The 16714-nt window shown below is 38.3% G+C and overlaps 1 protein-coding gene across 2 annotated transcripts; it reads right to left on the bottom strand.

Moving 5' to 3' along the window:
• Nucleotides 1-1802: 1802 nt before the first annotated feature.
• Nucleotides 1803-14052, bottom strand: LOC105917768. Of its 2 annotated transcripts, none has more exons than XM_012852665.3 (7): nt 13863-14052; nt 13426-13493; nt 12787-13098; nt 11334-11594; nt 11103-11238; nt 10586-10646; nt 1803-2779 (listed from the first exon to the last, which is right to left on the bottom strand). In XM_012852665.3, the coding sequence occupies exons 2-7, from the start codon at nt 13466-13468 to the stop codon at nt 2381-2383; spliced, it is 1212 nt and encodes a 403-aa protein (XP_012708119.2). In that variant the 5' UTR covers nt 13469-13493; nt 13863-14052; the 3' UTR covers nt 1803-2380. The 2 variants fall into 2 exon arrangements, with proteins under 2 accessions (XP_012708119.2, XP_012708118.2); XM_012852664.3 differs by having other exon boundaries at nt 10586-10649; nt 13863-14051.
• Between the last annotated feature and the right edge of the window lie 2662 nt (nt 14053-16714).

Below are 16714 nucleotides of genomic sequence, written 5' to 3'. Positions count from 1 at the left end.
CAAAATGTGCATAGCTTTAAGGTGCTATGAATGGTTAAAAAATTGTCTCATCACTTAACGTGTGAATAAAAAACTGTGTGTTCATCTTCAGGAAGCCCCTTTTAGGTTTATTGTTGTGTAATACCCACTGCTAATGTTTTCAACAAAGTCACAGAGGTGAATTTTTTTATACTTCCTCTCAGGGTTTCATTAAATTTGGCCATTTGTCTCTTGTTCCCTCACACTGCTCAAGAGGATATTTTCTTTACTTGGTGATGCATTGATAAACTCAAATATTCAACTCAAATCAATTTTGTTTTATTTATTTGATGCCGATTCACAACAATAAAAAGTCAAATTAAATCAAATTATACAGACAGATTGGTCCAAAAGTTTCCTCTCTAAGGAAACCCAGCAGATTGCATTGAGTCTTGACAAGCAGCATTCACTCCCCATGCAGGAGCGTAGAGCCACAGTGGACAGTCGTCTGCATTGCCGATAGCTTTGCAGCAATCCCTCATACTGAGCATGCATTAAGCGACAGTGGGGAGGAAAACTCCCCTTTGACAGGAAGGAAAACCTCCAACAGAACCAGGCTCAGTGAGAACGGTCATCTGCCTAGACCGATGAGGCTTAAACAATGCAGAGCAGAGACACAAAAAGCACAGAAGCACACATTGATCCAGGAATTCTTCTATGATATATGGGAATGGCAGATGATATGTCCCCTGGCACCCTCCCGGATGGTGTCACAGCTAACAGAACACCATATTAGGTGTACCTACTATAAAGAAAAGTAAGACAGAGAGTGCAAAAAGTTAAAAGTTGAAATAACAACAAACAATGCAAATTGGAGAACAGTAGGAGAATTCAGAAGAGTGAAAAAAAAATAGATCTTGATGTCCTCCAGCAGCCTAAGCTTATAGCGGCATAACTAAAAAGATAGCTTGGGGTAACCTAAACCACTATATAAAAGTTGTCAGAAAGGAAAGTTTTAAGCCTAGTCTTAAAAGTAGACAGGGTGTCTGCCTTACGGACCAAAACTGGGAGTTGGTTCCACAGGAGAGGAGCCTGATAGCTAAAGGATCTGCCTCCCATTCTACTTTTAGAGACTCTAGGAACCACCAGTAGAACTGCAGTCTCAGAGCAAAGTACTCTGTTAGGAACATATGGGGTAATCCATAAATATATGATGGCCTTGATTACTAAAGGCTTTGTACATGAGAAGGATAATTTTAAATTCTATTCATGATTTAGCAGGAAGCAAATAAAGGGAAGCTATAATTGGAGAAATATGATCCCTCTTGTTAATTTTCATCAGAACTCTTGCTGCAGGATTTTGGGTGAGTTGAAAGCTTTGAACTGCATTTTTTGACTTCCTGATAGTAAATAATTACAATAGTCCAGCCTTGAAGTTACAAATGCATGGACTAGTTTTTCAGCATAACTCTTGGACAGAATATTTTTACTTATGGCAATATTCTGGAGCTGAAAAAAGGACAAGGTTGTGAGGAAATATTGTTAATTCTTTGCTATCAATGCCGTATGTCAGCACAAGGTCCAAAATATGAAGGCAGGAACGTGTCAGTTTATGCACAATTTAAGCAAAACTAATTAAATCTAGGATAGTATTAAAGGCTACATTTAGGATATCACATTCAGTGTCAACATGAATGTTAAAATCCCCCGCTATAATAACCTCTTTATTATTTAACACTTGTTCGGATAAGAAGTCTGAGCACTGATCTGAAAACTGAGAGTAAGGGAATGGTGGACAATACAAAACTACAAACAAGAGGTTTTATTTTAAAATAGCTTTTTAGTTTACACACATTCAATAAATGATTCCTGATGATAATCCAGTGGAAAAGAAACAAGTGACTGTTTTAGGAACTCTCAACACAACCTCTTGAGCCACAGTTTCCATTAACAAAGCAGATTTTTTTAAAAACCACTCTTCTATTTCTTACAAGACAAAAAAGGGGAAGTAGATTTTGATCAAGAAAAGGAACTCCTACATTTCAAAGCAACAGTGTTCAATGTCTCAGTTTATTAAAGCAAACATACATAAGAAAAGGTGCAGTCTAAAAAATTGAAACAAATAAAATTTTATTTGTCATCTTAACACTCTACATATAAATTACAACATGCATAAAAACTTAAAATAATGTTTTCTTTCAAATGGAAAATACTACTTAAAGATTTCTGTCAATGCAAAACACAGCTTGATTGGAACTTGACATGCAAAGTTTTTGCTTTACAAACAAAAACTACCTTGTTCCAGGTATTTACTTCATAAACACTCAAAAATGCAAAAAGCCTCTGTCTCACCCAAGCAAACCTTACTTTACTTTTATGTCTCGCTTTATCATTGCTTTAATCTTTCTAAAGCATTCACAGTTCAGTTTCCTTCTTCATTCGTGTTAGAGCAAAGTGGCACATCCTCTCCTATCACCTCTTCAGCCAGCAAGCCCTGTTTTCTCTCTCCCTGATGCTCAATTATCACATCCGTCTCATCATTTCCTGCCAACATTTCACAGTCCATTTCTTCATTTTCTTGAGCCTCATCCATTTCCCCTCTCTTAATCTCAGCATATTCAGTCTCTGTGGCATCCCCCTGCTCTTTGGCAGCCGTAGGATTCTTCTCTTTCATTGCAGAGAAGTCAATGTCTGAGTACACCGTGTCCTTTGGCGACAGGTCTGAATCTACCAAGTCCACAGCAGGCTCCTCTCCAACTTCTGCTGCCACATGGTTCTGGATGCCATCATCCTGTAAGTCCAGGGTCCCATCATCACAAAACTGCCATAAAATATCAAATAAAATATGTCAAGTGACAGCCAACAAGTCAATGCAGATACATTCATTGCATGATGATATTTTAATGTTCGTAACAAAGGATGTCTGTAAACTTCGAAAAAGTAGTTTAGTGATTAGTATGATTAGTAAATAACTCTTAGAGAGCTGTCACCCTTAAAGGAGATCCTACTACACTTAACTGACTTGACAGAACATAGCTAATTTTGGAAAACTTCCTTGAGTGGGAAGACATATCCTGCTGCTGCGACACTGCTACATACACTAATCAGGCTGATAAGTGGACTTAATATCACTGATTATCTCTTTAACATAGCATCAATCAGTGGGTAAGACATGTCAACTAGCAAGTAAATACTTTGTCTTTAAAATCAGCATCTTAGAAGCCAGCAAAATGGCCAGGAAAAGGTTGGAGCAAATCTGACAAGGACTAAATTGTCTTGGAAAGATGCCTGGATCAGAACATCATCAGAACAGCATCTCTTGCTGGGTGTTATAGATCACAAGTGATCTAAGGATAATGGGCATCAAATGTCATTGATGCAAATAAGAAATTAAGTTCCATGTTTCTTGATCCAACAGATCAACAGCTGTGGCTTATAAACTGTCAAATAACTAAAGTAGGTTGTCATAAAAAAGGTGTGAGTTACAGAATGCATGGCAGTATATTGCATTTAATGCTGAATAGCTGCAGACCAGCCTATGCTGTCCCATCCATCACTGAAAGCACAGATGAGGGTCAAGTACCGTCAACCTGTTGTTGTCATTGAAGTGCACTGACTGATGCTCAGTTTGGAAACTTTGGGTCTTGCCATCCATGTGGATGTTACTTTGAGACATACCACCCTGCTATACATTGTTGCAGATCATGTTCACTCTTTAATGGAAAAATTGTTTCCTGATGGATGTGGCCTTGTTTGGCAGGATATGGCAAAGCAAAACTGTTTCAAGGAGAACAGCATCTATGGGGCGTTTACCTGACTCACAATCCAATAGACCCCTTGCAACCACGTGACTCCGTTACCCAGAACCCCTTGCGTGGCGGCCATATTGGTTGGCAGCCACACTTACCAACATGCAATCCAAGCCTTATGTGGATGAGTTACAGCCTTCTGATAAGGCATTTTACTATGCTAAATGTACATGGATCGGTAATGTGGACCCTTTGGCTCTTCCTGATATGGATTTTTCTAGCAATCCCGATGATTGGCCATTGCCATTGGCCATTTGCTATGCGGATCTGGTGAACTACCTTGTGTTGTCACCCACCCCAACGTACAGTCGCAATCAGATGAAGGCGTACAAGAGTTAGGAAGCGCACAAACAGTTCACTGCCGGATGGATACGTGAACTGTCTGTTTGTTACTTGAATGATGTAGCAGTTGTCCGTGGAAGGGTGAGTTTAATATTGTTCAGTCGGCCGTCGTGAGGTTTTCGTCAGCGCATCCTGCTGTTCAAGCAGAGCTACGCGCGGGCGACCTCCGCTCCTCTCCGTCCCCGGCCGGGACCCGCGGGGCCCGAACGTCGGTCTGCTCGCGGAGGGCAAGCGCTCCGGTCCGTGCGACGCGCTGGCCGCCTGTTTCGGCACGCCTCCGCTCGCAGGTCGGGCCGGGCGACCTGCCGTGCTGCGCGGCCGCCGGTGCGGTGCGTGAGCTGGGCTCGACCCCCTGCTCTGGTTCCCTGTTCACCCACCGTCGCTCGCCTGCCTCTGCCACCACAGCGAGCGGTCCCAGAGGGGGCACGACGTACAGTGTGTACAGTCCGGTCGCGTCCGAGCGTCGCGCCGCACAGATCGTGAGCGGTGAACTTTTTAAACCCCGCGGTTCCATTGTTAGCACACTGCCAGTCTATTATGGTAGGCAACCTATAGAACGACTTTTTGTCCCTCCCAGCACGATTCCCGCAACCAACAATGCAACAGGTTTACACCATATTGAACAATCGCTCCGCCGGCCATGCGAGTAATAAGCTAACTGTGCCAGTGCAGTGGTGGGCTGTCACGCTAGCGTGCCCACCAAGATGGAGGCGCGCACCCCTGATCACGTGACTGTGACGTCAGATGCAAGGGGTCTATTGAACATTTATGGGATGTCCCATCAACTCTTGTCCATGGAGCCCCAAATTCCAGATTCACAGGCCTCAACGGATCCGCTGCTAATTTCTCGGTGTCAGATGTTGCAGCATCTATTTAGGAGTCTAGCCGAGTCCATGCCTCAATGGGTCAGGGCTGTTTTGGGGCACCAGCACACCTTTATGCAAGGTGGTCATAATGCAATGACTGACGGATGTGTTTGTCACATTCTTCTTATTGTTTTTTGCCTCTGAGATATCCTTCACCAGTACTTCAGGTGCCAGCATCACATTCCCAACAATGATTTGGTCACATATGTTCATGATAGCACCACATTACTGGCACAACTCTTCAAACCCTCTCAGGATGCAGGATTGTGTTAGAAGATCAAGATTTTCTAGCATACCACCATCATGTTACTACGTCTGGCATATTCTCTCAAGTTCTTGACAGTCAAGTCACATCAGTACACACAGGTCAGAGAGACACTGCCTTGCATTGCTCCCCTATGGTCTATTGTGATCCAAATACACTGCCACAATAACAATAACCCACCATGGAAGCTTTACCAATGGGGATAAGGCTTGTTCAACGCTGATGCTTTACAATTAGTGATATAATATACAGTTTTCTTAACATGCTTCAAAAGTTGTCATCAATATCCTACCAAGACCATCCACATTCTGGAGGATTTTCTTTACTGTTGTAGATGGATCAAGGTCTGAAGATAAGGTTATTTACAAGAAGGGCCATGACAGGTTGTGGTCCATAACACTGGTTACTCCATTTAAAAGATCTACTATAGATTTACTATCCTGTATGGGTGAAGTGTATCGAGCCAGATTGTCTTTTACGAAAAAAAAATCTATTTAGTTGTATTGATTTTATTATTACATTCTTCTTTTAGGAGGTAGTTACACATAGCAGATATGTCTGAGAAGTTCTGTTCTCATTGAATCAGGGTTTTATTACAGTACCTTACAAAAGTGTGAATGGCCTTCACATGTTTCCCCCATTTTGTAGCGTTAAAGTTCCTTCCCCCATTTTGTAGCATTAAAGTTCCTTCACCTGTCAGCTCTGTCCCTTAGTCGTCATGTTGCCGTTTATTTCCTAATGTTCTTGATCAAACCTCTGAGGTCTTCACAAGGACAGCTGTGATTAAACTTGTCGATGTTGTTGCTAATTATCAATTTATTGACTTCTGAAGACATTTAGTTTTAGATTTTATTTAGGTGTAAAAAAGTAAAAGCAATGCTTTTCAGATTTTTATTTGTAAAAGGTTGTGAAAAAATGTTAGTGTTTTTCTTCCATTTCCCAGACATGGACAGTTTTGTCCATTTATTTATTTTTATTGTGGTTATTAGACTCAGACTCAGACTCAGACATACTTTAATGATCCCAGGGGGAAATTACTTTTGTTACGTGCTCCAGAATACACACATTGTTATATATATATATTTACAACATTCCATACAAGGTATTACCATATCACAATAGTCATATCACTTCACCTTGGGAATCCCAGTGAAGTGATGGTGACTTGTGCAAGAACATTGCAGAGAATGCATAAATTACAGTTACAGAGGGGGGGTGTTAGGATAACTGAGGAAGGCGTTGTAGAGATTGATAGCCACAGGCAGGAATGATTTCATGTGGCGCTCAGTGGTGCATCTGGGTAAGAGGAGCCTTCTGCTAAAAGAGCTCATCTGCTCTTACATGACTAAATGTTCAAAGGTTTAACTAAAGTGCATTTGCAGATTTACAAAACTGCATGTACAGCAACTGACTGCTGATTATCCTGTAAAAAAACTGTGGAGATTTGTGTAAATAACCATTTAATGTAAACGCAATGGTGGTTTTCGGCCCCACATGACTACATGTAGGTCTAAAAACAAATGACTATCATCAAAGTGGGAACATGATGTTAATATGCCACATGTAAGACAGATTGTGGCTATCACCTTAGGTCAGTACCTTACTATATATATATATATATATATATATATATATATATATATATATATATATATATATATATATATATATTAGGGCTGGGCAAGTTAACGCGTTAATTTCGCATTAATTCATTAGACTATTAACGGCGATATTTAATTTAACGCGCATTAACGCATGTTGCTCACATGCTTTTATTTTGTGAAGGTCTGTTGCTGTGGTGTAGGGGTTTGAATCAGAACAGTAGGTGGCGATAATGCGGCAATAGCCTCGCTGTCAGCCCAGCCTCGGATTCAAACAGGAAGAAAGGTGCTGGCTGAAAAAAGGAAAACGCAGAAAAAAAACAAAGCTGACATGCGGAAAAAAACAACGCTGACATGGGGAAGGCGGTGTTTCCCGCAGGAATTTGCTTAGGCGAGGCGGTGAGTTGGCGGCCAGAACAAGTTTTGTGAGGAGAGCAACAACAAAAAAATGCGTGTTAACGTCAAATAAACATGCAACCATATCGAGTTAGCAAGCATTTCAGCTTAAAGTTCTTCCAGCAACGAATATGACAGAAACAAGTTAGTTGTAACCACTGGCAAGTTAAACTTTCTTATCACCGGAGCACCTTGAGCTTAACATATCACTTAAATGCCAAAAACAATGTAGACATCACCAAACAATTCAATGACTCAGAGAAGCTAACCAATGTAATGGCGAAGTGGATAGCTACTGTAGACCTTTTTTTTTTCAATTCAATTCAATTCAATTTTATTTATATAGCGCCAAATCATGAAACATGTCATCTCAAGGCACTTTACAAAGTCAAGTTCAATCATATTATACAGAATGGGTCAGATTATACAGATTGGTCAAAAATGTCCTATATAAGGAAACCAGTTGATTGCATCAAAGTCCCGACAAGCAGCATTCACTCCTGGGGAAGCGTAGAGTCACAGGGAGAGTCGTCTGCATTGTACATGGCTTTGCTGCAATCCCTCATACTGAGCAAGCATTGTGCATCACACTTTGGTATTGAACATAAAATGGTAATGCTGCTCCCTGCGGTTACCTCAGAAATTGCCTGTTTTTGGTAGATTTTTTTCCCCATAAAGAGAATTTCCTGTCAGTGGCAATAAGCTTTAATTTGATATTATTGCTATTTTTTGTTTTACATGTTTAAGTTGAGCTTTACACTAAATATGTGTTACTGATAAGTGCTACAAATGTTACAACACTTTTGTTCATATGGCAGCAGAACATTAAAATAAAAGTGCTCTTTACACTACTTTTAAATTCCTTCTTGGAGTTTGTGCATACAATGCGATTAATCATGATTAATCAGGCAAATTATGCGATTAATCGCGATTAAGTATTTTAATCGTTGCCCAGCCCTAATATATATATATATATATATATATATATATATATATATATATATATATATATATATATATATTATATATATATATGTATATATATATATGTGTGTGTGTGTATATATATATATATATATATATATATATATATATATATATATATATATATATATATATATATATATATGTATGTATATATATATATATATATATATATATACATACATACATACATATAGATCTGTTTTTTTAACCAACACACTTTGATTAATGTTTCAAACTAGTCATGGGGTTTAATAATTTTGGTTGTCTTCTTATTTCAGTTGTAGTGATGTTTGTTATTAGAATGAAGGCCTTCACTTTTTACTATAAACAGGGCAGTCAAACTTTTTTAAAGTAGCAGGCCGCACACTATCAAGTAGGAGGGTGCACTTATGCCGGTGCCCGAGCCCCGGAGGGGAGAATTTTGAAAAACAGAGTCTCCCTGATATATTTTGGAAGCTTTCAAGACAGGTGATTATTTAAACAATAGAGTCAGAGTGCATGTTTCAAATTCAATAAAAGGCAAAAAATGTGAATGATCAATTCTTCAAGAACATTTCTTTTTTATCATTATTCTTAAAACATTATTTTTTCACACGATGTTATCATCATGTTTTAAAGGTATACTATGCAACCGGGGTTGATTTTCCAGCGAGGCTCCCCCCAGAGGGCGAAAGTAAAAGTGCACTGTCGTAAAGATGCTCAGCTGTTCTGGTTTCTCCGTCAAGTCAGGCGCGGTTGTTTTGAGCTTAGCAGACAGGCGAACGCAACGAAAAGTGGAAAAAACGGCAGTACAAACAATGACTAACACAGTGAAGGTATGAACATCAAGCTTCCCGCAGCGCTATCTTGGCGACGCCGCCGCTGCGGCCGCCGCCTCGCCCAGCCGCGGCCGCCGCCTCGCCCAGCCGCAGCCGCCGCCTCGCCCAGCCGCGGCCGCCGCCGCCACCTCGCCAGTTTTATTATTATTATTATTATTTTTTTTTTTATTTTTTTTTATGTTGGCGAGACGCTACCGCCGCCGCCTCGCCAAGCCGCCGCCGCCTCGCCGCGGTAGCGTCTCGCCAACATAAAAAAAATAAATAAATAAAAAAAAAATAATAATAATAAAACTCGATATGCTTGCATGTTTATTTGACGTTAACACGCGGTTCTTTGTTGTTGCTTTTGCGCGTGCATATAGGGAATGGCAGGGCAAAAACACATGGAGTTCTCGCCGTAAAGCGAGACTTCTGTGTGTGCGGGCCGTAAACTCTTGCAATTGCAAGTGCAGTATTTCCCCCACAGACCCCCAGGGCGGCCGAGAAAACCTTTGTTCGACCTGAAATGACTAATTTAATCATCCAGAACGGTATGGAACACATTAATTAACTGAAAAATGTTGCATAGTATGCCTTTAACAAGGTAAGGTAATCTCCATTTGCATAAAAGTTGTTTAATTTGAATTACTAGCACCACATAAAACAGATTAGATTAGGTGAGGTCTATTCATATTATTATTATTCACAGTTCTGTTCTAAAAACGATCGTAACATTTCTTCACGAACAAAGTCGAATTTTTATGATAAAAATACAGGGTTGGAATTTGAAATTGAATTCACATGTTGAATTTATTTCAGTCATATCGCTCTTTTCGAAATCTCTTATCTCAGTTTAATTTCACTTGCACTCATCACACACACGATATATCATCGGCGAGGATTCTAGAGACGAACACAAAATGCATCCCCTGAAAAACTTTGATAATTTGCTGCTGTAATATTATATTTTATTATATGTAATATTATAGATTTTTCAGAATAAAAAGCTAACAGATGTGCATAATAAAAAAATATCAGAAATACAATTATAGAGCATTCAGTATTCTATTCCGTTTTATGCCTCTTTCCTTGTAAGTATGAAATGTCCCATGCTCCTGAATGCACCATAGCTTTCTGACGCTCGTGAATGCATCACACTGGTCTATGAACGCGGTGCTGTGTGCTGTGCACGTTTTATCTTCCCCTTAAAAAGCTTTGCAGTTTCAAAACTCATATCGGATTTCACGGTTTTATTGCACTTTTCGGCATAACACCGGTCTGTGTTTTGATCGGAAAAGTAGCATCTCGGTTGGAACAAGGAACCCAGTCACTCGTTAATGTTGCTCTCAGTGGAGACAGATGCTAAGCTGATTTTTGGGATGTATAATCGGGGAAAAGTAGGCGGCGGCAGGAGCTGCTATAGACGGCGGTTTGCCGCCGTTGACCGGCTACTTTTGACTGCCCTGTATAAATATGTAAGTTCAATACATAGAAAAATGTCTCAGTTGTAACCCAACTGTTTACCCAACATCCTGCTATGTTTACAATTAATTGTTCAAAATACCTTTGGAACAGGTTCAGTGGTCACCAGCTCCAGCTCCTCAGTAGAATGGGATTTCTTCTTTCTGCTTTTGAGAAGCAATTAAAGTGAAACTAAAAAACATATCCCATAATAATAACAACTGCTTTGATAAGCTTTTAAAAGTTGTGGTTTTGGCAATGGACCTTTTTAGTCGTTTTAGGTCATCATGAGCAAAAAATGAAAAATAAAAAACTAGACAATTAAATGCATTTGAGTAGTTTGAAACAAATGTCACTGTGTGCCTCCTATGTATCATTTAGGCATTATGTTGCGTTAATCATGATGCTGAAGTTCCTTCTATCTGCAAGTTGATCAGGATGAGTGGAAGCATAATTAAAAACAATCAAATGAAGACAATAATCACTGCCACATAACACCATTACAGAACAGTCATATCACAGGCTGAAAAGATGTAATTTCTCACAATTAAGGACCAGGGGAAGCTAACCATCTGGAATACTTTGACTAGTCATTTAAAATGGACAGAAAACCATAGTACCTGCAGCATTGTATTGCAAGGCAGGCGATGAAGCCTGCAACCAGTGATCCGATCAGAATTCCAACTCCGAAAACTAAGAAGAACAGCAGCTGATCTTCAAAGATTTTTTTCAGACGATCAAAAAAGTTTGTATCGCCTGCAGGATAGACAAAAAAAAAGTGAAATAAATGTCAGGTTATTTAGAACACAAGTTCCCTGTTTAATATACATTATTTTATTGTAAAGACTTACCCTGATTTTGTTGCTTATTTGGTTCTTCTGAGCTGCACATGTTTTCCTTGATTTCACTAGAATCATTCTTGCTGGTACACTTAACAGTAATCTCGCTAGAATATTCTAAACGCATTGTCATGTTACCTATGACTGAATGACTTGAGACAGTTGTTGACGCAGTGTACTCATAACTGTTCAAAAGTGGCCATGTGATTATGGGTAAAGAAAAGCCCTCACTTACACACTGGACATCTGATGTAGAGCCATTCGAGGGACAAACTGTCAACACAGGAAAAAAAGGTGATCACTGCATCAAAATCAAAGGCGAGTTCAAAAGACAGCTAACCGTCACGTACATTTAAAGTTATTTTAGCATTGTTGTTGTGACTCCAGCAAACCTTTTGACTGGGGTTAAATTAGTTAGTAAAAAGGTGAACAGGTGAAGTTAATTGTCATTGCAGGTTTACTTAAAGTTTTGATATATGCAAAAACAAAGACACATACAATTTCAACAATACATACCAAAACTTAATTTCACATTCCTTTTTAAAGATAGGGACACCAAAGAGCTCCTGGTGCAACTTATGGTCATCTCCCACCTCTGCAGAAGGTCCAGGATGCGCTTATGTGTCTATTCTTCAATCGGTCTAAACGAGTACACATTACTCCTCTGTTCCTTGAACTCCCGTGACTACTCTTAGCCCCTTTTATCAAATTCAAGTCACTGATGTTAGCTTCAAATGTGCCTAATGGAATGTCTCCTACATATTAAATGCTGTGGCACTACTTGGTCACTCCCGTCATCAAGGGATTGTTGCCCAGTGGTGCCTACACCACGATCAAGACAATCCGGACTCTATCCATGTGTTGTTCCATGGAGGAATAAACTACCGACCTCTACCAGAACATGGGTGTCCCTGTTTATTTTCAAGAAACTCCTGAAGATCCAGCTCCTTAGAGAGCATTTCTTACCCTGGCACTTACACTGTACTTCCTTACCACCTTTGCTGCCCTCTTTCTGCACATCCCTCTATGCCTGTGCTCTATTTCTATAATGTCATCCCATCACCTCTCACAGAATCTGACTTTTGGTCTTCCTTCTAAATAGCTTACTGTTAGCTTTGACATCAACTATATTGTTATATCCTCATTTGTAAGTCACTTTGGATAAAAAGGCCTAATGCATAAACAAACAGGAAATGACCTGCTGCTTCATGCCTTTATGAAGAGTTTGCATAATGGTAGAGGTTAAATACATTTTTAGTCAAATCTGTTTATCTAATATTGTTACCATAACAGTTTCATAGAGACATTAGCGATTTAAAAAAAAAAAAGTGAAACAAGGTTGTTTCAGCATCAGAATCTCCATGATATACTTAATTTTCTAAAATAAATGTTAAAGTGAAACCCATTGCATTAAAACTCACAATAAGCTACTTTATTAATTGATTTTGAGTGTTTTCTGTCATACCTTTAACAGTAATGTTTGCTTCATAAATACATTTCCGGCAATCCTCCTCAGCTTCAGCTTTGACTTGATAAATTTTCTCATCTGAAGTGGTGAAGTTGTTGATGATGCAGCAGTTTTTCTTTAGATCATTGTCATTGTTCCCTGAGTTATTCATTTGCTGGTTACATACTCCACATGGTTGACATTTGCACCAAGTAAAGCTCTTGACTTTAGTTAAAGGACATTGTCCAGCATCTGGTTTGGGGTTTGTAACGGTACGATTATTAGGGGATCCATTCTCCGTGTCTGTTCTTGTGTTGTTCGTGCCTGATCCTGAAATGTCAAGAAGAAAAAGAAAAACAGCAACAAAAAACTTTAGGACTGTTGATAAAGCAGAGCTATGTATAAGACTGAAAGGTACTACTTTCCCTGTTGTTGTTTTTTTGCATTGTTAAAGTGTAATCACAATAATGTAGGAACATGATGTTAATGTTTGCTCGGAAGTGAAACAAAAGACAACGTAAATGAGTAAAGGACTCGATGACCAAGTTTTACATTATGTCATGGTACAAAATGAATGTAATTAAAAATAAAAAAAATTGTATCCCCCATCTACGGTATTAGGCATTCCCATGAAAAAAAATAAATAATATATTTTACCTGTCACAGTGAGAAGTAGAGCTGCCCAAATCAAAACAAGCATCTTGGCAGTGTGAAACTGTTTATTCCTACAAAGAACACATGTATTACTGCGCTTGCACAAAAAGTTTAGTCAGGGCGAAACTGGTTCAGGAACACCTTCATGCCTGAGAGCCCAGATTTAAATACAGGATGTTGCAAGCAGAGTGATTCTGTTACATAGATTACAGTCTTATAATAATCTCATATTGCTTTAAATATTTTCATGTATAGGATTTTTTTTAATTCAAAACTTGACATTTTCTCATCTAAAGTTATAAATTATCATTATCATAATTAAGAGTTATACATAAACGCACTCCTAATTTAGCAAAATAAAGAAAATTATATTTTAAAGATAACCTTTAGACACAGACATTAAAGGAATCAGAGAGGGTGTCTTGGAAATTAAATTTTACCTTTTTCTTGCTGAGTCTTCGGCTCAGTGACCTCTGCTCACTGCTTCTGCACTGAACTGACACTTTTTTTCTCTTCCTCCTTCTTTTCTACTTCTTTCTCCTTTACATTTCAGGAAGTTTCTCTACACATCACTGCTCCTTATTTCCTCTCTTAGACAAATTGGTTTTTAATTCAGTGGTGCATGCAGTTGTTAGGTCTCGGGTTTGAATATCAGGTGCGCAGGCCTCTCTGTGTTGGGTTTGCACGTGAACTTTGACTTCCAGGTACTTTACCTTCCTCCAAACAGTCAAAAAACATGAATTAGTTTAAAAGTGACTGCATGAGGTAACCTGGACTCACAGAACACATTGACAGAAAGACGTGGGGAAAAGCAGAACAACTTATTTTTAAATTTAAGATGACACTTTTATCATACAAGAACTTATCGTATACTAAATATTTCACTGTTATGTTAAAAATATAATATGTTGTCATTTTTGCACAGACTCTTGGCATAAAACAGATAAATATCTGTGAAGGGCAGAACCTAATTATTCTCTTCAACATTGCCTAATATGGCAGCTTGACATTTCATCAATACCTTCAAGCCCTTTGAGGCATTGTGAGAACAACTATTTAAAGTCTGACCACAACTTTCTACAAATTTAATGTAGAGCTACACAGAGGCTCGAAAGCAAGAAAGGTTTTGATTATTTATAGGGGAAGCTCAATGGATTACTTCCAATAATATTGTGAAGAAGGCTTGGCTTTAAAACACAATGGACATAACGTATATGGGTTTACTAACTGACACATAAGAGGGCCTTTAGTTAAATTTGTCAAATCAGTGATCAGTGACTCCTTTAAGTCTAGGTCAGGAGAAGCTCTCTGAAACAGCCCTTTTCATTTCCTTTTTCACACTGAACACTCAGAATCAAAGCCCGTTTTGCTTTGATCATGTTCATTAGGCCTTATAGTTTACAAAAAGATTTCATGCTTTCACACAGTTTTATTTTAGGAGTACAAATATCTAGTTCAATATATCTTGCACTATCATTTGTTTATTTATACGATAGTTCTAGGGTAATAATTGTGGTAAGTCTCCACCTACACACCCGAAAGGGATTAAAAATACCAGTTTGACACACAAGAAAAAAGTTAGACATTAATAACCATGCTTGAACACAGATCTTTTTTTTCGCCAAAAGAATTATACCATAGCATTTTTATTTAAAAATACAGATAAAGAGTTGTGACTCACAAATTAAGTATTGTTTATTACTCAGTTACACTAGACAAATAAGGGTTGATTTATGTTTCAGTGTGAAGGTAAAATGCATTAAACTCCCTTTTTCATGTACCATAGGAGGTTTTCTATGGGGCCTCTGCAAAATAAAATAATTTGTCTTAATAAAACATAAAGATTGGTATCAGGAAAAGTTCAAAGAGTAAGACTTTTTCAGAAATATTTCTAAATAATAATAAGACCTTTTATCCGTGGGCACCTTTAAAGACTCTCAAGCTCACCTCACAATGCAAACAACACATAAAAGCAACATCATTATTAAAATATACAAGCAAAATCACTTATTACAAACACGATATTAGGTACTACATAGATGTGACACAAACTATCAACATAACTGTCACTCACTTAACTTATGGTAGATAAACATACTTACATAGTCGATGTACTGAGAGCAGAAAAACTCAGTCATCAAACCTGGTCTGCTATCTCATCAGATAAATCAATTACTTCATCTTTCTGTTCCTCTTAGACACACTGTTTTATATTATCAACCATTTCATCATCAGCCATTTTAGCCTCCAACACTTCTCCTTCGTCTTTCCTGTCTTTCCTGTCTTTCCTGTCTTTTTTTATCCCTGCCCTAATTTTGGTGAGAATGTGCTCGCTTGTTCCTTTGGGTGCCCTTGTTTGTAGTTCTTCTCTTCTGGATGGAGAATCTTGAAAACATGCTTTTACGTGAGAAGGATGTTGCACGGAAGCCATGTTTTGCTTATCAACTATTCACTATGAGAGACTATTTCCTGAGCTGCTTAAACAACGTGAATTGTGAACTGAATTGAATCTAACAAACAGATTTGCTAAAAACTAAATTCCATCTAGGGAAACCCCAGCAGATAACCTCAAGTAAATAACTTGTGTCATTTATTTTTGCAGCACTCGCTCATACTGAGCATGTAATTTAAAAAATTAAATTAAAAGGGCCATGCTGTACCTGCTACAGCTGTTAAGATTTTATATTGTTGGTTTAACAAAAAGCACATTTTCACGCAAAGCATTCTGCATCTGTTGAGATGATTTATTCTCCAGTTGTAATCTTACTTATATTGTTTAAGCAATAAGGGCTATTTTAAAAAAAGTATCTATAAATACTATACAATAAAATAATTTGTTGATAATAGCAAGTTCCTCCTTTTTCTATTACAAGGGTTAAAAAAGCTGAAACCATAACACGAGAACAAAGTTTAGATTGCAATGTACGATGCAATCTGCATCCCAACTTTAACAAATATGCAAAAACATAACCTTTTTAAAAGAGATATGCACCACATACTAACACAAAGTGTTTTATTTAAAAAGAACAGGGGCTTTCTGCAGACACATGAGTGGCCAGAATATTCCTTTCTAGTGGAGAGCAACAGTTGATCTATGGTTTATAGATGTGCAGATATTCATAAAGGAGACCTAAAACATATAGAAATATAAATAAATGTATCTAATGTCTTATGTTTTGCATTTGGTGGCAAAACAACAGATTCTTACGGAAAAATGCACATCAGTCAAAAAGCCAGTCAAGAAACTGTAAGGTATTTCCACCAAATTGCTGTGAAACAACAGTTTCAAACT

The sequence above is a fragment of the Fundulus heteroclitus genome, chromosome 3 (assembly GCF_011125445.2).
Source record: "Fundulus heteroclitus isolate FHET01 chromosome 3, MU-UCD_Fhet_4.1, whole genome shotgun sequence".
NCBI lineage: Eukaryota > Metazoa > Chordata > Actinopteri > Cyprinodontiformes > Fundulidae > Fundulus > Fundulus heteroclitus.
This window is presented reverse-complemented; position numbering and strand designations above follow the sequence as displayed.